The following is a 22227-nucleotide window of genomic DNA, read 5'->3' on the forward strand; positions in this document are numbered from 1 at the left end:
CCTTATCAAGACCACTACACATATAACCCTAACCAACCTTAACCTGAGTCAGTCCTCAGAAGTATAGCTGAAACAAGCTACACACACACACACACACACACACAGACTGGTTCTGCATAGAGTTGCAGTAGCATGCTGGCAACAGAATGTGTACATTGCTCAAACAATGTAGCTCTGGTCTGGTTCTCTCTGACACCAATGACAGCATGGTGTGCATGTATTTCTGTATGTTTGTGCATACATATATACTGTTTATGCACCTTTATGTGAATATAGAAAATAATTCATTTTGTCTTGCAATTCACATACAAAGTATTTGGAGTTGGTCTACAGAGCCTATATACACCATTTTTAATGTGTCTCTTTAATGCATCATTTTGTAAACTCACTAAATATTTTGCTAAATGCTTAAAGTTCTCAGAGAAAGTTCTTAACATGTGCCTCCAGTCAGCACTCAGTTTTATGAGAAATAATTGTTGTAAAGTTTAAAATACTAAACTGGTTTATGCTGTAACGTGTCAATACCAGGCTTTCTCCCTGTCAGGTTGTTTTCCTCTGATTTAGCCTGTCTTACTTCCATAGAGACAGCACAGTGTATGATAGAAATTCAACAGTGAAGCAAATTGGCAGAGCCACAGAGGGCGGATCGACAGCGAGAAGACAAGCTGGGAAGGAGGCGGAGAGCAGAGGAGGCAGTGTGAAAGATAGAGAACGAACGAGATGGAGATGATGATGGAGGGAGAGAGAGGCTGTGGTGGTTTATATAACATCTCCAGGATGGTCTTTGGCATGCGTCAGGGGGCTGAGCCATCAATCACTCCATCTGTGTAAAATCACGAGCTGACTCCAATATTGCTAAATATTTATACTGTCACATACACACAGGCGTGTAGATGAAAAGAGCCATTCATTAGGGCCTTCTCAGGCCTGTCAGCCTGGAGATGGAGATTAGAGAAGCAACCTCCCACTGCGCCTGCCTCTCCTCTCACCGAGCTCCTCAGCCCTATATATAGAGCCATCAGGACGATAAATATCTCCAGCCTGCCTCTGTTAGGTAAATACCCAGTAAATATGGCAGGGAGGATCGGAAACTAAGCTAAACAGACCTGTGTGCCTGAGAGTGTGTGTTGTGGTCGCGTATGAGTCACTGAATAGGGAACAATAAGGGCTTGTCATACTATATTCTGTGTTGATATACTGTGTGGATGGCCAGGCTTTGAATTAGCTGGCATCAGTGATGTTCTAGTAAATAAGAAGGTGGCTAAACTGTTACTTCAACCAAAGATGACATGCCACTGGACTGTTTGTATAAAGTGAAAATCAGCTCTGTGTTCAGCAAAGCATTACTGTATGAATTTCCTCCTCATTTAAATCTGTCATCGTGATACACCTTGGTCTGTGACTTGCCAGGATCCAGTGTTTTTTGGTACTTTGCCAAGCTTGACCTTCTCTTATTATACTTCATGAAATGGCAATACAGTTCTAATGTGCTGTATTTCCATCATTGCTTATTTGCAGCACTTGTTGTGTTGTTGCTCCTTTGCGTGCTTTTGGTGTCACAATAGCTGATTTCCAGTATCTACAGTATATTTTGTTTGATACTAATTTTCTTCATTATTGTGAAGTTGGTTGATGGTGGTAATTGTGCCATTAAATCAGATGTTGCACATGAACACACTGTAATAAGAAACCACCACCAAACCCTTACAAATGAGAAGCTGCTACATTGTTTAGCAGCTTTGTCTGAAATTGATTACTATCTTTGTACAGATGTTACTATGTCATTTTCTGTCATTTAGACGAGCGGTCTCCAACCTTTTTTGCGCCACGGACCGGTTTATGCCCGACATTATTTTCACGGACCGGCCTTTAAGGTGTCGCGGATAAATACAACAAAATAAAACTAGTACCGGTACCGAAAAAAAGAAGATTTATTCATAACACACGTGAAAAGACCAAGGAAAACAGAGTTAATGATAAAAACGATAACAAAATAACGCTGAAAACCGATTAAAAACCCTGAAAACCATACATTTCACACCTGAGCCTCAACTCTCCCGGTACCAAACGACTCACGGACCGATACGGGTCCGAGGCCCGGGGGTTGGGGACCGCTGATTTAGACAGTTAACCAGCCAATCCTTTCAGCTAACATAAATATGAATAATACCACCTTGGACATATTTGATTATTTTCCCACATTTCACACACTCTTAGTTTAAATGCTCTGCAGTTTGGTAAAGAAAATGTTTGTGAGCTGCAACTCTAATTGCATTTTTAAACTAGAGCTTTTGGACAAAGACAATAATTCCTGAATGACTGATGGCTGTTGTCAAGCTTGAAGATTTAGGCTTCACTTTGTTTCCCTTTCTGGGCCTCTGTACTAAGATTTTCTAAAGCATTCTGCTTCTGTCTCTTTGTTTATTCCCTTTCTCCCTCAATCCAATCGAGACCACTTTGACTTCATTTCTCCACCCAGTTTATTTTAGAAATTTTGAAGCAAGCCATTATGTTGCGATTATTCACTTCATCCGCCTTGACGGACCTCAGATCACTGCGCAGTTCAGGCCTTGGCAACAAAAAGACATCAGCAACATCATCTTCACACTGTAATTACCAGAATGGGGGGAAAATTTCATTTTGATTAGTGAAAAAGCTTTTATTCTCAAACTCACATCCATAATTAATCATTAAATCATAGGAGAGTGAGTGAGAGGGATAGATAGGGGGACATAGTGAAAGGACTGCAGAGGGATGGATGGAGGATGGGAGGGAGGGAGGTAGCAAAAGAGAAAGGGAAAGGCATGCAATTATCTGCAGAAGTTCGACATCCCCAGTAAATCCACAGAGCCGTCTGACATTGCTAATTAAAGAAGCAATCAAAGGTCCACCTCCAGAGCTTTTGAGAGAAAGACGAGAGAGAGTTAGAAGAAGGAAACAGGACAGAGGAATAGAAGGAAGTTCTAATGGGGGAGAGCGAGAGGAGGGAAGGAGGGGGAATATGGGAAAGAAAAAGTGTTATGATCTTTGTTATTGTTTCATATGTCAACCGCCCCTCTTGGATTCTTGGATGGGGCTCTTTACGCGCCTCCTCGCTCTATTCTGTTTCATTCTTTGCTACTCGCATCTGGCCATCACACTGTGATCATTTCTGACCTTCATCTGCAGAGTGCAAATAGCTGTGATTTACAGCATCAGGGAAATAACCGGCACTCATTTTTAAAGTTGAAATGATGTATCTTCTGATGCTTTTCTAGGCCACATAATCAGTGATGTAACCTGCAGTCATCAGGTGTTTCAGGCCTTTCAGCACCAGACGCCCTCTCACTGACAACCCTGCTGAGGTTGATCAGGCCTCACTTTGTGCGGCTGTATCAACCTCCCACACATTTGCTTTTCTTTTTCTTTTTTTCATCTGCAGCCAACCAGATGAATCCTCAGCAGCCCGTGTTTTGTGGTACATGATGCTCATGTTGTGATGTAAAGCATACCATTGATCTTGTGGAGGGACTTTCCTGTGAGCCAGTGCATCCTGCATCAACTGTACTGGCTAACGAAACCTTTGTATTTGCACTTATTATTTTGAAAGTCCTCTGCATCTGGTCTTCCAGGAAGTGATTAGTGCCGGTTTTTCTTGAAACATCTAATGATAGCCGCTTGCCCAGGTCACCTATTAACTGACAGCACTGTCATTTATTACTTATTTATTCTTCTGTAAGGCCATTTTTTTCCTTCTGTTGTGGTTCATTAAGTTTTTAAATGTTTAACAGTTTTCGCCTAATTTCTAAAAGCAGGTGTCCGAACGTGACTTTTCCTGTCTAGTGAAAAATGTGCAAACAAAGCACTGTTACCATAGTTTCTTGCAAATTCTTTCCGAAATTAAAATAGCACATAAAAGAGCATAATTAGCACTTGCTCTTAAATCTTTTTGGCTCAAATAAAAATCTAGCCTGTTTCGAAAGATGTATTTAATGACACCTACTTTGTAACTGAAAATAAACACTTATTTACCAGACTTTAACTAACTCATTAACTACATGACACCAACAGCTCTTTGAATGGTGAAATAGAAAGATAAAGCTGTGTCTTCTTTTTTTTTCTTCTTGCTTTTACTCTTTCACTTTTCACCTCTGTTTCTCTCCCTCCTCTCCCTTCAGGGGCACATGGGGGACATGAAGTAGATGGAGTTAGTGTGGAGCAGATTAGACTCACACTGGGTCATCCTCTGTCAGCAGAAAAAGAGCTGAGAGCAGGACACCAACCTGTGTTTCTTCTGACCACATACTCCGTTTGTGTGTGTGTGTGTGTGTGTGTGTGTGTGTGTGTGTGCATTTGTATTTCTCACCTCTTGAACCCTTTCAATCTCAGCTGTTCGACTAGTATATTTCATTGTTCAGTGCTTTAGATGTTATTGCAGTTAAAAGAATTTTGGTTATTTATTTTACACTTTCATGTCAGACATGAAAGTGTAAAATGTTCCTTGTGTTCCTAATCAAAAAAAATATTGGTTTCTAGAGTCTGCATTTGGAGTTTGTGCAACCGCCATATAGCATTGCTAACCAAGAAAGCTAATGGGAGCTAACTTGGTTAGCAAGCTCCATCAATAAACAGGGTGAAACTGACCCAGTTTACTGTTTGGTGCTGAGTAACAGGTTAATGAAATATACAAGTTTCACTTACCAGAAGTGAAGCACAGACTGTGAGGTTGTATTTGACAGCAGACCACATTATTTGTCAGTTACTGTAATTAAAAATGCTTCAAAAGGCACTGATGCTTTAACACCGCGATGTGGCCCAGTTCAGTCTGTTAGCAGAGGGGAGACCTGGCAGACAGCTGCTTCTACAGCTGCCCTTATCGTGACAGCTGTCAATCAAAGCATCCCCGCCCCTAAAGCTGCTTCCACACTGGAAAGTGATCTACAGCAGCGTAGCAACCAAACACCAGGTGGCTGACATTCAGCGACTTCAAACGGTGGGAAAAACCGCCAGTGATGCAAAATGGGCGGGACCTAAGAGAAACTTTTCTCTTCTAAGCGAGTGAATAAGGTGACTACCAATGAGAGTGTAGGATACCATGACTGACATATAATGTTTTAGTAAATTAAATTAGAGGGTTACCTAGACAACCAACACCTGAAATGTCCTCAAGTGGCCATATGTCAGTTTCAGAGAGCTGTGGAGCTTTAGTCTTAACAAAATCCAAAACAGCTTGGAATAAAAAACTTTAAAAAACACTTCACATAGAGTTGTTATGCTGGGGGACAAGAGAAAATGAAGCAACCGGCTTCATTTTTCAGCCCTGGGGGTTGCTACTTGGGTGGCAAAGTGGTGCCATGTTGCCTCACAGCAAGAAAGTTCTGGGTTCAAATCTGCTGCTTTGTCCCTTTTTTTAAGGTTGCTTGTCTCTCTGTGTTACATGTCGAGGGTGTACACTGCCTTTCAGTCTGTCAGCTGGGATATTCAGCCCCCCACGACCCCAGTTGAAGAAGCAATTAGAAAATGCTGGAAAATTGTGGGCGGTTTCTTGAATTTCTTGAGAGAAAATAAGACGACACTTTGATGCTTTTCTACAGTGGATTCCAAGTCCTTGATTATATGTGGCTGACATTTAGTATATGTTCTGAAAATACAACTATTTTGAATGTTTGTTCTGTTGCGTGTGTGGGAAGAAGTGTAATACATTAGCAAACATCCACATTTTTTCTGTTTTTATTGTGTTGTTTTAGTTTTGAGGTGTTTTTTTGTCTTCAAGCCATTGTTTGAAATTGCAAGCTCACAAAAATCTGTAGTTATGATTTTCAGATTTTTGATGTTTGTTGATTGATTGATCTGCTTACCCTTCCATAGTCCACAGGACAAAATGGGCAGACAGAGGGGAAAACATGAAAAGAATAATTGTGGTTATTTACAGCTCTCCTGCCAGAGCTAAGCTCTTCTCAGTCTCGGAACATTTAAAACAATGAAAGTAAAAGCAGCCTGTAATCTATAAAAAAAAACACTTAACCTTTCACAGGAAGAAGGGAACACAATAGAGAGCACATAAAACAAAACTTTAGTGGGCTGGAGAAAATACAATAGTAAATATCAATGTAGTCATTCATTTCTGTCACGATTAATTATGAAAAAAGCATTAAACATTTTCTTTAAGGTCCACCTAGTCACTGATGGATTCACATTGGCCCTCAAAGTCACTGTATTGGTGTTACAGCCCAGAAGGTCCCCTGTCAGTCTGTGGCCTCATTCTCTTGTGTTTATTCGTCCTTGGAGTGAGTTCAGTGTGCCTCCATCTCTCTCTCTCTCTCTGCCCTGTCCACCCAGTGTCAATCTGGATGCTGTATAATTGGTTGTTTTTTGGTCTGCTGGCCTGTCCCTCCTTGGCATTGATTCATAGCATTTCTAAAGGTGACAGTAACGGCTGTCCCTATCAGACAAAGTAGAGTCATCGCTAGCTGGACCTCGGCTGACCTGCTAGTTTGTTCACGCACACTCAGGCACGCAAACACACACCTGCCCATATGTAGAGATGCATAGGAAACATGTGTGTGAATAAAGTCATTCAGAAAGTATAAAACTCAAGACAAAAGTAGCATATATGTGTGTGTGTTTTTAAAATTAAGATTAAATATATTAAAATGCATTTTAAAAAAATGTAAACAAGGAAAATGCAGGTGCATACAATGGCATGAAATATGTTTTACAAAAAAATGATATAACCACCATGCCACTACTAGATTTCTGTGCGAAATATATCTATATTTAAAGGATTTATGGATTCTTAAGTTAAAGCCAAATATCTTTTGTGCATGGACCTTATATAAAGGATGGACATATCTTCTTTAAAGCTGCATTGTCTCTAATGACCAGCAGGGGTCGACTCCTCTGGTTGTAAAATGAAATCAGAATATGAAGACATCTAAGGGAAAATGAGCCTACTGCCCACTTTATATATGACCAAAGTAAATACTATTATTAAAAAACATGATGTTAATGCTGTAAATTGTGATTTCCAGCAAAAAAAAAAAAAAAGGAAGAACGTAGGATGTGCCTTAGGACAGGCCTGCTTGTAACTGTCATAATGCTACTGTATGAGCGTGCGGTGTCTCGGTTTCAAATGCAAGCTTTAAGATTAGGGTTTTAAGGACCAGTAAGTGATTCATAGTGGGTGAGTTCGTTATATAGTGCCACGGTTTAATGAAGTCACATTTCCGTGAGCTTTGACCATTAAAGTTTAATTCCTTCATCTTTGAGTGTTTTGGCCAAATTCAAAGAGTTTCCAACAGGGCGTTGAAGAGTCATAGTACTTAAGAATAGAGGGGATGAATGTATGTAGATAATACAGAAATGTTGCCATCATGTAGCCAAAATAAATAGAGTGCGCACAAATATACATTTATATGCATTAAAATAGTCACATGTGCACAGACATCCATGCAGACACACTCTGAACATCATCATATGCAGGCCATCCTCGGTGACCTGGATCCACCCAGAAGTGATGCTTTATCTACTTAACAGTGTCACCTTCAAAGGCTTCTGACACAAACGGACACACATACACTCTCACAAACCACCTCATCTGTAAAAATCCCTCCACAAACAACAGTGTGTCAGGTTTAGGGGTCTCCATCATTTTAAGGCGCTGGCTTCATATCTATAATTGAAGGTAATCGCCTGGTAAAAGGATTGTAAAGGGTTTTGTGCAAAATTCCAAAAATAAGCTGGCTTTTTCATGGTCCTGTTATTGACCTTGTAATTGATTTGGTGAGCCTTTTTTTCCCTTTCTTGTGTTATAGTTTGATACCGTATAATTGACTTTGCTCGCTGTGGTGTCTATTCAGGTTGATTTCTTTGTCTTCTGTACTGTCAGCAACCACTCAGGACTTGCTCTTGGTTACTTCCAGGTTAAAGTGAGGGGTACAAATTTGAGTTAAGGATTCTGACTACTGCAACGTCCTGATGAATATAACAAGACTCACACTGTGCTCTCCCCTGATTGTATGTGTATGTGCGAGTAAGCTTATATTCACAGCACCCTGACCTGTGTTACCGTGAATGTAATTGATTGTGTGTGTGCTGGTGTCTCAGTGTTAAGGTTAATTTCTCTAACTGCTGGTAAGTGCTGTCTGACCGTTCCCTTGGCGGCCTCTCCGAGCTAAAGTAATGCCACTTAGAGCCCCTGGGCCCCCACCGCTGGCCAGCACATTGATCCGCTGATCAATAATCACATCTGTACCACACACCGTGTGTGTGAGGCTTCTGCACTGATGCTTACATACAGAATAGTGTCTAGAACAAAGTGTCACTGAATGGTTATCAAACTGAGGTCTGAGGGTCACCAAATGGTCATTGAAGTGGTTCCAGAGGAGCCCCCAAGCAGAATAAGGTTATGTTTAATTCCAGTAGCGTTTCATTTAATATAAAGTTATCATGTTCTGAGACCAGAGTCCTTTGCAGCACTTTTCTCCCCATACAGTGCACACAGTTGTGTCCTCCTTGGATTATTTTCTGATCATGCTCCAACAGTTAATCAAACAGTGAACAACTGCAGGCATTAAAATAACTTCCTGTAAATTGTGCTGTTGCTTCTTAGCAGCAGACATCAAATTTTATCAGGTAGTTTTTGGGAGCATGAGTCTATTCTAGCAGTGCAGCCAGGTCTGATCCCAAAAAGTAGTTGTGCCGGCAATCCCCTGTGCTTTCTGGTATTAATTGGAAAGAAAACTAGAAAATTGGCCTTTGATTTAATACTGATCATATTTTCCTTACATGTATCATGCTGTTCACTGCGCTCTTCTCGCTGATTCTTCCATATTTCTGTTTGCTTTGCAAATTCTTCTATAAACTAGTCATCTGATAGTTCAGTAAAAGCACCATCACCCCTGTCATCTGATATAAGAAGTAAAGTGCTTCCTCAAATACAGTGTTATATCCCCTGTACAAATTCATTATCAGCATTAAAAGCATACCTCAAGGTTTTTTTGTTTCTTTCGTTTTGGAAATGAGAGTGACATCATCACCTGTCTGTGCATCCTTTTCCTCCTCCCGTTCTTTTATTCTTCTCAGGGAGCCTCCATCTTGTTTCAGATCACAGCCAATAAAGCAGCCTGCACCTCTCTCTCTTTCTCTCATCCTCTCTCCTTCTTCCTGTTAAAGGAGTCAGTCAGTCAGAACACTCAAAACACATATTAAACAGGCATCAGCCTCTCGCCGGGGCCAAATCACGCTGTTCAAATGTTGTTCTTCCACCGGGAGCGCAGGACAACTGAAGAGATGGGATCTGCAACATTAACTTGATTCACGGCTGCGGCGACTGAGTGACACTCCATAAACCTCAGCGGGCCGCCGCTGGGCCCCGCCGACAGCACCCCATGGCTAATGTGACACACACTAGCAACGCGTAGCCTCGCCACCCCCACAGCACAACACCAACACATTTTTGCAGCACAGCAAGCACACGCAGAGACAAATAGGAATAGGAGCGCATGTGGTAGAGACACACATCGGTAAAGCCTGACCTTAACCCACAATGCTGACATAAACAACACGTGAACTTAGAGATTCACACAAAAACTGGCAGAGACTGAGCTTTAGTCACCCGAGCTTCATTATTTTCTACACTAATGTGCTCTTTCTCTCCTAAAATCACACACACACTCTTACAAACAGGTTCTATGGTGCAGTGGTAGAAACTGAACAGCCACTGAGTTATTGTCCTCTCCGGCCGACCTCTCAGCTCGAAGCATTTTGGTGTAGGCAGTTAGCACTGGCCCTGTAGCTCTGTGTAAATAGCTAACCTCTGCTGCTCAAAATGCCACCTTCTTCTGGCTGCCTTTGACAGTACTGACTCCTTCCACACACTAACTACAGCGCTTGTCACTTGGGTTACAAATAGCCGGGCCTGAATTGATATTTACTACAGAGACTTGTTGCCTCTGTGCTGCAGTGCCGCAATAATTTTTTCTTTTTTTTTTTTTCGTGTTTTGCCCTTAAACAAATGCATAGTGTTAGCTTTACCTGCATATGTAATGAGATAGATGTATAGGGTAGATTTAGAAAGACACTTCAAACATGAGAGGAGAGACTGAATAAAGAGGGTTAGAATCAGGGAGTTGAACACTCTACTTATGAGTATTTAAGCTGTAATGCACAATGTATACTATATATCTTTCTAAGAGAAGAGTCTGCTCCCTCTTAACAAAGCTGCAGTCTGATTGCCCTCTTCATTAAAGTTACCATTTCATGTGGAGAGGAAACATCTTGATTTAAAGAAATCACCTTGTCCATCTACACTTCAACTGTTACACTACCTCTTCAGTCCTCTATTATCAGTTTCTTTTCTTCTTTTATGTGTAGAGTCATTTTTTAATTCATTGTCATGTCATTAGCATTAGCATCTTACAGCTTACAGCAAAGCTAAGGTTATTAATAATAATAAAGCCTTAAAATGAAAACAATGGAATTTGAATGAAAAGAACAGAATTTGATCAAAAACGAAAGAATTTGCATGAAAACAACAGAATTTGAACAAAAACAACGGAATTTGAATGAAAACAACAGAATTAGAATGTATAGAACAGAGTTTGAATGACAGCAAAAGAATTCTAAAACAAACAATAGAATTGGAATAAAAGAGTAGAATTAGAATGAAAACAACAGCATTTGAATGAAAACAACGGAATTAGAATGAACAGACCAGAATTTGAGTCAAAACAATGGAATTAGAATGAAAAGAACAGAATTTGAATGAAAACGACGGAATTTGAATGAAAACAACAGAATTAGAGAACAAACAATGGAATTTTAATGAAAACAATGGAATTTGAAGGAAAACGACGGAATTTGAATGAAAAGAACAGAATTTGATCAAAAATAAAAGAATTTGCATGAAAACAACAGAATTACAATGAAAACCACGGAATTTGAATGAAAACAACAGTATTTGAGAACAAACAATGGAATTTAAATGAAAACAATGGAATTTGCATGAAAACGACGGAATTAGAATAAAAACAACAGCATTTGAATGAAAACAACGGAATTTCAATGAAATGAACAGAATTAGAATGAAAACAACGGAATTAGAATAAACAGACCAGAATTTGAATCAAAACAATGGAATTAGAATGAAAAGAACAGAATTTGAATGAAAACAACGGAATTTGAATGAAAACAACGGAATTTGAATGAAAACAACGGAATTAGAATGAAAACAACGGAATTTAAATGAAAACAACAGAATTTGATCAAAAACCAAAGAATTTGAATGAAAACAACAGAATTTGAACGAAAACAACGGAATTTGAAAACAAACAACGGAATTTGAATGAAAACAACGGAGTTAGAATGTACAGAACAGAGTTAGAATGAAAGCAACAGAATTCTAAAAGAAACAATAGAATTTACATAAAAAGAGTAGAATTACAATGAAAACAACGGAATTTGAATGAAAACAACAGAATTACAATGAAAACAACGGAATTTGAATGAAAACAACAGAATTACAATGAAAACAACGGAATTAAAATGAAAACTACAGAATTAAAATGAAAACGACAGAATTTGAATGAAAACAACAGAATTTGAGAACAAACAATGGAATTTGAATGAAAACGACGGAATTTGAATGAAAACAACAGAATTTGAGAACAAACAATGGAATTTGAATGAAAACAACAGAATTTGAGAACAAACAATGGAATTTGAATGAAAACGACGGAATTTGAATGAAAACGACGGAATTTGAATGAAAACAACAGAATTTGAGAACAAACAATGGAATTTGAATGAAAACAACAGAATTTGAGAACAAACAATGGAATTTGAATGAAAACAATGGAATTTGAATGAAAACAACGGAATTTGAATGAAAACGACGGAATTAGAATGAAAACAACAGCATTTGAATGAAAACAACGGAATTTCAATGAAATGAACGGAATTAGAATGAAATGAATAGAATTTGAATGAAAACAACGGAATTAGAATAAACAGACCAGAATTTGAATCAAAACAATGGAATTAGAATGAAAAGAACAGAATTTGAATGAAAACAACGGAATTTGAATGAAAACAATGGAATTTGAATAAAAAGAAAAGAATTTGAATGAAAACAACGGAATTAAAATGAAAACGACCGAATTTAAATGAAAACAACAGAATTTGATCAAAAACCAAAGAATTTGAATGAAAACAACAGAATTTGAACGAAAACAACGGAATTTGAAAACAAACAACGGAATTTGAATGAAAACGACGGAATTTGAATGAAAACAACAGAATTTGAGAACAAACAACGGAATTTGAATGAAAACAACGGAGTTAGAATGTACAGAACAGAGTTAGAATGAAAGCAACAGAATTCTAAAAGAAACAATAGAATTTACATAAAAAGAGTAGAATTAAAATGAAAACGACAGAATTAAAATGAAAACAACAGAATTACAATGAAAACAACGGAATTTGAATGAAAACAACAGAATTACAATGAAAACAACGGAATTTGAATGAAAACAACAGAATTACAATGAAAACAACGGAATTAAAATGAAAACAACGGAATTAAAATGAAAACGACAGAATTTGAATGAAAACAACAGAATTTGAGAACAAACAATGGAATTTGAATGAAAACAACAGAATTTGAGAACAAACAATGGAATTTGAATGAAAACGACGGAATTTGAATGAAAACAACAGAATTTGAGAACAAACAATGGAATTTGAATGAAAACAACAGAATTTGAGAACAAACAATGGAATTTGAATGAAAACAATGGAATTTGAATGAAAATGACGGAATTTGAATGAAAACAACAGAATTTGAGAACAAACAATGGAATTTGAATGAAAACAACAGAATTTGAGAACAAACAATGGAATTTGAATGAAAACAATGGAATTTGAATGAAAACGACTGAATTAGAATGAAAACAACAGCATTTGAATGAAAACAACGGAATTAGAATGAAAACAACAGCATTTGAATGAAAACAACGGAATTTCAATGAAATGAACGGAATTAGAATGAAATGAATAGAATTTTGAATGAAAACAACAGAATTAGAATGAACAGACCAGAATTTGAATCAAAACAATGGAATTAGAATGAAAAGAAAAGAATTTGAATGAAAACAACAGAATTAGAATGAACAGACCAGAATTTGAATCAAAACAATGGAATTAGAATGAAAAGAAAAGAATTTGAATGAAAACAACAGAATTTGAATGAAAACAATGGAAGTTTAAAACAAACAACAGAATTAGAATGAAAACAACGGAATTAATCAAAGCTGTGTTGCCAGCATAGACTATATATAAAAGATCCACTTAGCCATGGTTTATTGTCTGTTTTAAAGCCTTGATTTTGGTATTTTTGGTTGCCACCAGAGCCAGGCGTGACCATATAGTTGACTCTTAAAAAAGGGGTGAAGCACTAAGTTATCCGCTAACGCTAGCAAACCTGTCTATGTGTGTCCAAAAAAGAGACACTTGATAATTAACGCTAAGAAACAAAAAACTTGTTTATTAGAATTTCACAATTTCTAATTGGAGCTCAGATTTGTCGGTGGTGCGCTGAGTGACACAGAAAGCTGTGTTACTTGTTGAACAATTAAAAATACTCAAAAAGGCAGCAAGACTCTAAATACACTTGAGAGGTTTTGTTTAAGTGACTTGTGGCAAGGTCTTACAGAAAGCTAGTAGCTACAGCTGCAGAGACCAGGCTCTAAACAATTTATTCTATGAAGTTGGGAGTTTTAACAATATCTGGATACATTTTTGGCAACCAAGCAGCAACCTTCAGGACTAAAAACTGAAACCAAAGCATGCTGCAGTTCCTCGACTGGCCACGTAAGCCTTGCTTCAGACAATCCTGGGGCCATTCTGAAGTGGCTTTTTTAGAATGAGTAAATTTCTTTTGCCCTTGAGGTTGCTACTTAGTTGCTAGAAAAGGCCAGACTGTATTAAAAATCTTTAACTTTGTCGCCTCCAAGTAGAATTTTCTGCTCTATCCATCTAAGCCTTAATAGTTCACTCTTTTGTCAGAAGCAGTTGTAATACATAAAGGGTTTTCTGTTTCCTTTCATTCACCTACAGCTGTGTAAAATGTTGTTTATTCCAAAAGCACCTTTGCAGTATTATCTGTTTTGCTGTCACCAAAGAATGAATGGTCATTTTCTATTTGGCTAGTAAGTGTGGGAGTTAAAACGAATGTGTTTCTGGTCGTGTTTGAGGAGGACGTGGCACCATTGGGTCAGAAGCTGTTTGTGGCATAACTCTGACTTTCTGATCACATTGTCCACCCTGTGAGTGGAGGACATTAAATGTTAGCTGTAGATAGGAATATCAATGATTGATGAGTTTTTTCCTTTATGTACTGTGAGATCTGTATGATCTTGTGTGTTGCCCTTGGGTGTAAACCTTGTACCTCCAATGTTAGCATTTTAGAAACTTTAGAAAGAAAGGAAGGAGAAGAAAAAAAAGTACAGTTTTATTTCCTAAGAAGTTAGGAAAGTCTTTCCTATGGTGTTTGTAAAACCAATGTACATTTGAAATGACAATGTATGTTTGTTTGTTTTTTTACAGTTATTTTACAGTAAGTTCATCTGCACTCAGCAACCTAGGTGTGAGAGTCCCTTTTTCACTCTCTCAAATTCCTATTTTTCTGCATAGATTAGTCTACAAGTGTCTAAGCCAGGCGCTGTTTAAACAATGGCATTTCTAACACTGTTCCTATCACCTTGGAAACGCCATGGCAACCTGTGATCTGAGAGGGCACAGTGTGGCTCAATTAGCACCAGCCGTATCTCACCGCACTCTCCCGCCAGAAGAATATCTCCATATTCTGTCTCCTTTCATGCATTAAGTGACACAAATACGTGAAGTGTTACATCACCTTTTATGTCAACTTTCCATGTAGTTTTCCTCTCTCTCTTTTTTTTACACAGTGATGGATGCACACACACATAGGAAAGAAAGAATAATATATGCATTGCCATGTGTGGTACAGACAGTAATTGGCACTCCTCATTTGCCACTTTTAAATGAGATCCTGTCCATTTAGCCACTAAATGACTTTCATGTTTTTATGCTGTGATTGGGCCTCAAAAAGATCCTTTGTGTCATACTGGCTGCTAGAATGACAGGAAGGTTGCAGTCACTCTCAGACACCTTTTTCCTTCTTTAATTTCTAGCAGTCTGGTAGATGGAGCTTCTTTATGTCATTATTGGCTGCTTATAACAAACATATTAACTAATAAGAAATGCATCACTGTGTTTCCCAGGTATCGTTTCCAAGTCCTTTGAGTGTCGTCTGAAAGGCCAGGGGGCTACATTTGTGGAAGCAGAGGATATGGGCTCCCCTTTGCACAGGAAAGACTCTTCTGAGTTATCGGGCCATGACGAGATCCAACAGGTCATCATCATCCAGGGCTATGGTGACGGAGAGGTAGCTATCGACCAGACCCTCGAGGAGTCAGCCGCTGCCACCCTGCAGACGCTGGCCATGGCCGGCCAGGTGGCCGAGGTGCTCCACATCACTGAAGACGGACAAGTCATAGCCTCGGGCAGGGAAGTGGCATCCGCAGGAGCCCACCTGGCTGGAGGCAGCACCCAGTACGTGGTCTTGGAGTCAGGGGAGGCCAGAAAGGAGTTTCAGGCTGTGGCCAGAGGAGGGGTAGCAGTCGCAGCTGCTGGTGGACAAAGTCACATTGTCTCAGAGTCCTCCACAGCTCTCGATGCTCTGCTCAGCGCAGTCAGCGAAATGGGCCATCAGGAGGAAATACAAGGAGAGGCAGCCATCGTTCATGAGGTCTTGACCCCAGAGATAGCTGAGGCTGTGCAGAGTGAAGTGCAGGGGGAGGGGAAGCAGGAGGGGGAGGAGCAGGTGCAGGTCATCCAGGGGACCGGCCAGGAGGACATGCAGGAAGTGCTGCAACTCGCCGCGTCCCAGATGATGAAGGAAGGCCTGACCCAGGTCATCGTCAATGATGAGGGCACGCACTACATTGTGACTGAGCTGGACAACTGCACCTTACAGGTGGAGGGAGAAGTGTATGGAGAGGCCGGGACAGGTGACGGGGAGGTGCACCAGGCGGAGCAGCAGACAGGAGAAGAGATAGTGGTGTACCTGGATTGAGCTGCTCGCAGTATTGTCCTGGAAGGGTAGAGGAGAGAGACATCCCTGAAAGATTCACATTGGGCATTTTATTTCACTTCCCCTGTTTAGCTAGGTTAAAGCTCACGTTAGCCCAGATGTTGTGTTCTGCATTGTCTCTGTTTAATTTCACCCTGCTTCATTCACTTCGTACATCACTTCTACCATCTTCTCTTGGGCTACACTGAACTCAGGTTAAACATCGTTTATTCAAAGCGACAGTAAAGGAAAAAAGGTTTTGGTGCTAAGTGAGCTAACCTGCAATCCACACAGCCGCCAACACTGCTTTAATTAATTAATGCAACTTAAGGAAATGAATGAGTATACATTGTCATGAAATATTTTTACAATGCTTCTAATGTGCTAAGAGTTAAACAAGTTATTATAAAGAAAGTCTATCTTTTCATTTATAACAGAGCTAACAGGTTTTTTTTCTTGCTTTTTGATTTCTTTGTGGTACATTTATGTTGCAACCTAAAGTTTTTCTGTAGCAAAATAGATGTTTTTTTTTTCTTTTGATAACGCAGTGATTTAATTTGTGTGAGCAATCTTTTCTTTTTCTTCAAATCCTTTGTGTGTGTGTGTGTGTGTACTATTAGTTCCAAATCAGTAATACGATGAATGATTTCCCAAATAGACCTTATACATATTTTCTGTGTAGCGAAAAGTAAAGCAATGACAATTATATGTTTTAGATTTTTGACAGTCCTTCATTGTGTGGAAGGCCTGTTTAAAAAAACAAAACATGAGTGCAGTTTCATTTTTGACAATAAAGATTGAGCCTAATTTTTAACAAGTGTGCCCACATTTGTTTTCTTGGCAGTTAGCGCTGTTGATAGTTATGTCAGCAGCACGATGCTATCGTGCATACAGTGCAGCAGCATCGTACAGGCGACATGCACATACATGCATCAACTGATGGTTCCCATCAAGCTTTCTGATCACTAACACCGTCATTATCATCACCATTATCATTATCGTCATCATGATCACCATCATCCTAATCGCCATCCTCTCATCTCGTCCCCCCATCAGGCCCATTCTGTTCATTGCATTTTTTTCTCTTCCCCCCCCCCAGCACTATTCAGCACTGGAGGGAGAATCAATATTCATTTAGGCCCCTACACAAGCCTGGTTTCTGATGGAGTGAGTGGGAGAGCGGTGTGACGGTTGCAAACACAATGGCCAACCACTGAAAGTAGAGAGAAAGCACTCGTACACACTGAGGGCATCAAAAGATCATCCCTTTAACACACACGCGCTGCGCGAGCAGAGCAAGAAGGTGGGCTGAGAGGGAGAAAGTGGTGGAGGAGTGGGCAGGAAAAATGAGAGCATTACAGATGGATGTTGAGAGAGGTGAGGCCAGGGAGAAGTGAAAGAGCGGTGAAATCCACAGCCACACAGAGAGAAGGGAGCCTGTAATTTCACATAACACCTGTCTGCCTTTCAGCCTGTCTTTGTCTCCTGCTCCCAGCCTCATGTTGCATTTATAAGCTCGCACAGTCTTTTCATGCTCTTCTTCCTTCTATTCAGCGGAGATGGGCGCATTTAACGGAGGTCACGTTCTCTGTGTGAGCAACCATACGTGCCTGTGAGAGCCAAGGTTTGTCAACACCCACTGAGTGGTGAGAATGCACCGATAGCATTTAGATGCCTCACATTTATAGAACTTACAGTTTGTTTTTATAATGCTTCCAAATATGTGTTATTCAAGAGTCATGTCACAACAACAGCAGTATGTGCGACTTCTTTTGTGACCTCTCAGTGGGCTCCTGATGCCAAGGTTGAGCAGCGCTGCTTTAAATAATGAATTTTGAAGAGAAGTGCTGTTCAGTCAAATAGATGCACTGCACTGAGGAATAATATTTATTTTGGTGCGTATGTACTCATTAATTATAATATTTTGATTTAAATTGGCTAATCTCATAACGGATATGCACATGTTTGAATAATATTAGAAAGTAATGTAATATGGTACACTGTAAACTATATATAGAGATATCTACATACACTACTGCTGCCAGAGGTTTAAATTAAAAGGTTACCCAAAACTGAAAAATAATGTACATTTCAGAATTATACAAAAAGGCCTTTTTCAGGCCTTTTTTTAAATGAGTTAACAAATTAAAGCTCTTCTGCAGCAATGGAAGTTGATCAAGCCTTGAAAGCTGGTGTTGCTAATTCCTACAGATGTTCCAACTTTTCTGGATTACTTACAGCCCCCTCTGTCTGCATAAAAGCAGTGCTGGAACAAACTGTGGTACCGTACCCTCATGAGCATCAGTTGAACATTATTGTACTGCAGAAAGTAGAGTGTTGCTGCAAAAATGGTGAGAAAAAGGCAATTAATGGAAGAGCGACAGACCATCATGACACTGTTGTCAAAAATGTAGGTATTTCCTTCAAAGAAATTACAAAGAAAGTCAAGGTGTCAGTCAGTACAGTTTCCTTCACCATCAAAAGGCACTCAGAGACCAGGGCAAACCAACAGGAAGAGGTCTGTCAGACCCAAAGCTGCAACTGAATCAGAGGACAAGTTTCTGAGAGTTAACCACTCACAACTCACAGTACAACATCTTCAAGCACAGCTGAATAGTGTTCATAGTAAGCAAGTCTCAGTTTCAGCTGTGACTCGAGAAGACTTCGAGCTGCAGGTTTGACAGGATGAGTTTCAGCAAGAAAGCCATTACTAAGGCATGAAAATAAGACGAAGAGGCTTGCCTGGACCATGAAACACCACTGTTAAGACTGCTGTCGTAGGATTGTCTAATATGCAAATCTCAGTGCATCCACCTCTATCTGATTGGTGGATCCGGAGGACAGCCCATATGGATTGGCTAACTAGCTGGATATGATATGATGACATTATGTGACGATACTGCCATGGATTCCCATTCATTCATCTTCGGCTCATCCCAACCAGCAGAGTTTTGCAAACGTGCCCAGTGTTGTTGGTTATATACAGGAGTTTGTAGGGGTGGACTGGCTTTTTATTTGATTAGTTTTCTTCTGTTTTTCTTAGTTAGGGAGGTAAGTTGTTGTCATTTGGTTTGATTCTTTTGATTATGTAAATTTTGTAAATCCACAAGATAGGCTCCTTTTGTCTCCTTTTGTTTGTTGTTTTGGCACTAAGTCCATCCCTTACGAATTAACATATTGTAAAAAAATCATTATCAAACTGTACCAATTGTGCGATATGGCTGCTTGAGGTCTGACGAGGATGGATCACCCTAATGTGGTGACCTGGCCATCTCTAGATGGGCTATAACATCGCCACTGGATTACTGAAGACTGGAGGCAGGTATTATGGGCTGATTAATCAAAATTTGAAATATTTGGTTCATCACACAAGATCTTTTTACACCGTCGAGTAGGTGAAAGGATGGTTCCACAGTGTGTGGCATCAACTGTCAAACATGGAGGAGGAAGTGTGATGGTCTGGGGCTGTTTTGCTGGATCCAGGGTGACAGAGTGAGAGGCACCCTGAACCAAAACAGCTACCACACCATTCTGCAGCACCATGCAATACCCTCTGGGATGCGCCAGTTGGTCAGGGGTTCATCCTACAGCAAGAAAATGACCCGAAACATAAGTTCAAGCTATGTCAGAACTATCTCAGGAAAAAAGAACAAGATGGTAAGCTTGAAAACAAGGAGTGGTCAGCACAGTCTCCAGACTTAAACCCCATCGAGATGGTTTGGGATGAACTGGACAGAAGAGTGAATGCAAAGAAACCTACAAGTGCCACACATTTATGGGAACAGATATGGGAAGAACTTTCCGAAGGATATTTGATTTCTATTGTACAAAGAGTGCCACGGGTGTGTTCAGCTGTTATATCTGCCAAAGGTGGCTTTGATGAGTCAGAAATTTAAAAAGCATTTTGGTCTATAAATTGATTCCATGGTTGCTTATTTGTACTATGCTTTCATTTCAGAGTGCAGAGAGACATTAAACTGCATCATTTTCAATAAGAAAATTGAAACATTTGGGCGTTCTAAAACTTCATTCTGCAGTGCATGACCTTGGCTAATCCTATTGCCCTCAATAAGGTCGCAAGTTCAATGTTCTTTTGTGTTTTTTCCCCCCTCTGAATAGGAATGCAGATTATTCTACATGTCCATCTGAGTGATTGTGTACTGTATTGTGTGCATCCCCACCCTCTCCGTGTATCTCTCTAATCAGGGCTGGATGGCTCATTATTAACTGCAGCAGGCCACTCGAGTGACATGGAAGAGGGAGAAATTAGCAGCTGTCATCCAGTGATGAGTTCATTTCCTGACAGGCCTCTGCTCCGAAGAGTCCTGCTGCAGACGACCAGACGGCTGATGGAAACCTGCCGCTGAAGCTTAATTGGAGAGCCGGAAAAGGCCAGTGGGAGAGGAAGGGAGGGGCAAAAATGGAGAGATCAGGGTAAAGTCATAACGGTAATGTTAAGGGTCTAACTCTTAACTGAGTTTCACAAGCAGTAATTCAACTTCTGTATCAGCAGTAGGCTTTGTGGGCATAATAGATGAAGAGCAGTGGACAAAAGTGTAGTTTTAACATACTATAATAATTACTCCTGTCATTGTTATTAATCAGGTGCTGAAAGAGATAGCCAAAGCAATTTTACCTCCCAAAATGCTGCGCACTGTAAATTAGACTAACCAGAAATCAGCTCAAGGTTTACATTAAAATGTTAAGGCATAATCCAAATCTAACAGCATACTGTGTAAAATTCTCCATTAATCGTTTCCTATAAATATGTTGAACTGAATAGTCATTATTTTTATGTTAAATGTATATGCATCTGAGTAGCACATCATATTGTCCATATATAATGTACCACATTCTGCAGCTCTCTTCAGGTTTGCATTGTCCTTTGTCCATTGTTTTGGACTGCAGCTTTAAATCTGGGTCACTTATTATGGAGCCACAAATTTTAAGCAAAACTGAGCTAACAGCAGACAGACACAGTTAGCAAGTAAGTAGTGAAAAACAGTGGCACATGTGGTGGCTGAAGCCTCTGATGTGCCTATAGGTGGTGGAGACCAAAACTGGATCATTAAGAGAGAATGGAATTCAGGTTCCATGCTAATGCTAATTATCTGGCTGTGTGAACACGATGTTTGTTAACTTATTAAATGTCTGTTGTTAAGTTCACCAATACTTCATAGCCAATTTGAGCATGTGTTGCTAACCTACAACTGAAGACACGATTTACTTGTCAGGTTCCAGTGGTGTGCTCTGAATTGCCGGTTTATTTTCGAGACAGACTGAAGTTGTTGACATCCAAGGCTATAATTCAGTCTTGTTAGGGTAATGCCTTTACACTCTCATATAACGACATATACTTGCAACGCTTTATTTATTTATTTTTTACATTGATGCTTAAAATACTTCTAAAGCCTTCAACCACTGGCTCAGTGCGAACGTGTAACATAGTATGATGGGTAATGCACACACACACATTCATACACACAAGCACTTGCACGGTCTCCTTGGGGCAACTCTCATCACTCTCCTGGGCACAGCGGAGAGGGACAGCAGCGTGGATGGAGGTTTCTCTTTTTCGCTCTCTCTGTTTCTCTGAGTATGATAAATATGGCAATTCTGTTTAGTTGCCATCTATAGAAAACATATCAGCCTGAGGATCATTTCCTTAATGTCTCCACTATTAGTTTTGGCTTCCCTTTGGCTGTATTAACATGCCGGCTGATATGCTCTGTTTGTGTGTGTGTGCGTGTCCTCGGGGCTCCAGGTACAATTCTATTAAACCAGACTTGTTTGTTTATTTCCTGTCTGCCTCCCTCTACATGTCCCCTGCTTGCTAGGACTCCGGATCCAGGTCTGTACGTACATTCATGTTAACGACAGGCCGCACACGTATAGATGAACGCACAGTCAGAATCCAGTGTTTATTTGTTTTGTTGTTGTTGGTTTTTTTTTTCATCATTTTTGTAGCTGTAAATCGATAGCTGTTTGAGGCAGTGGAAGCCACAGTTCAGTTATGGTTCATCTCTTCCATGGGAGTTGTTATGGGAAAACGGAGAGAAGGCGGGGAGGGAGGGGAGGGTATGTGGGGAGCCCTG

At 39.9% G+C, this 22227-nt stretch overlaps 1 protein-coding gene across 1 annotated transcript in view; it reads left to right on the plus strand.

Moving 5' to 3' along the window:
- Window positions 1–16933, plus strand: part of znf407 (zinc finger protein 407) — a 152314-nt gene extending 135381 nt beyond the window's left edge. The window contains exon 10 of the mRNA XM_082552495.1: window positions 15282–16933. Within this exon, the coding sequence (XP_082408621.1) occupies window positions 15282–16135 (854 nt within the window). The 3' untranslated portion in view covers window positions 16136–16933. The remainder of the gene's footprint in view (window positions 1–15281) is intronic.
- The last annotated feature ends 5294 nt before the right edge of the window (window positions 16934–22227 follow it).

The sequence above is a fragment of the Aulonocara stuartgranti genome (genome assembly GCF_965226115.1).
Source record: "Aulonocara stuartgranti genome assembly, chromosome: 11".
Taxonomy (NCBI): Eukaryota; Metazoa; Chordata; class Actinopteri; order Cichliformes; family Cichlidae; genus Aulonocara; species Aulonocara stuartgranti.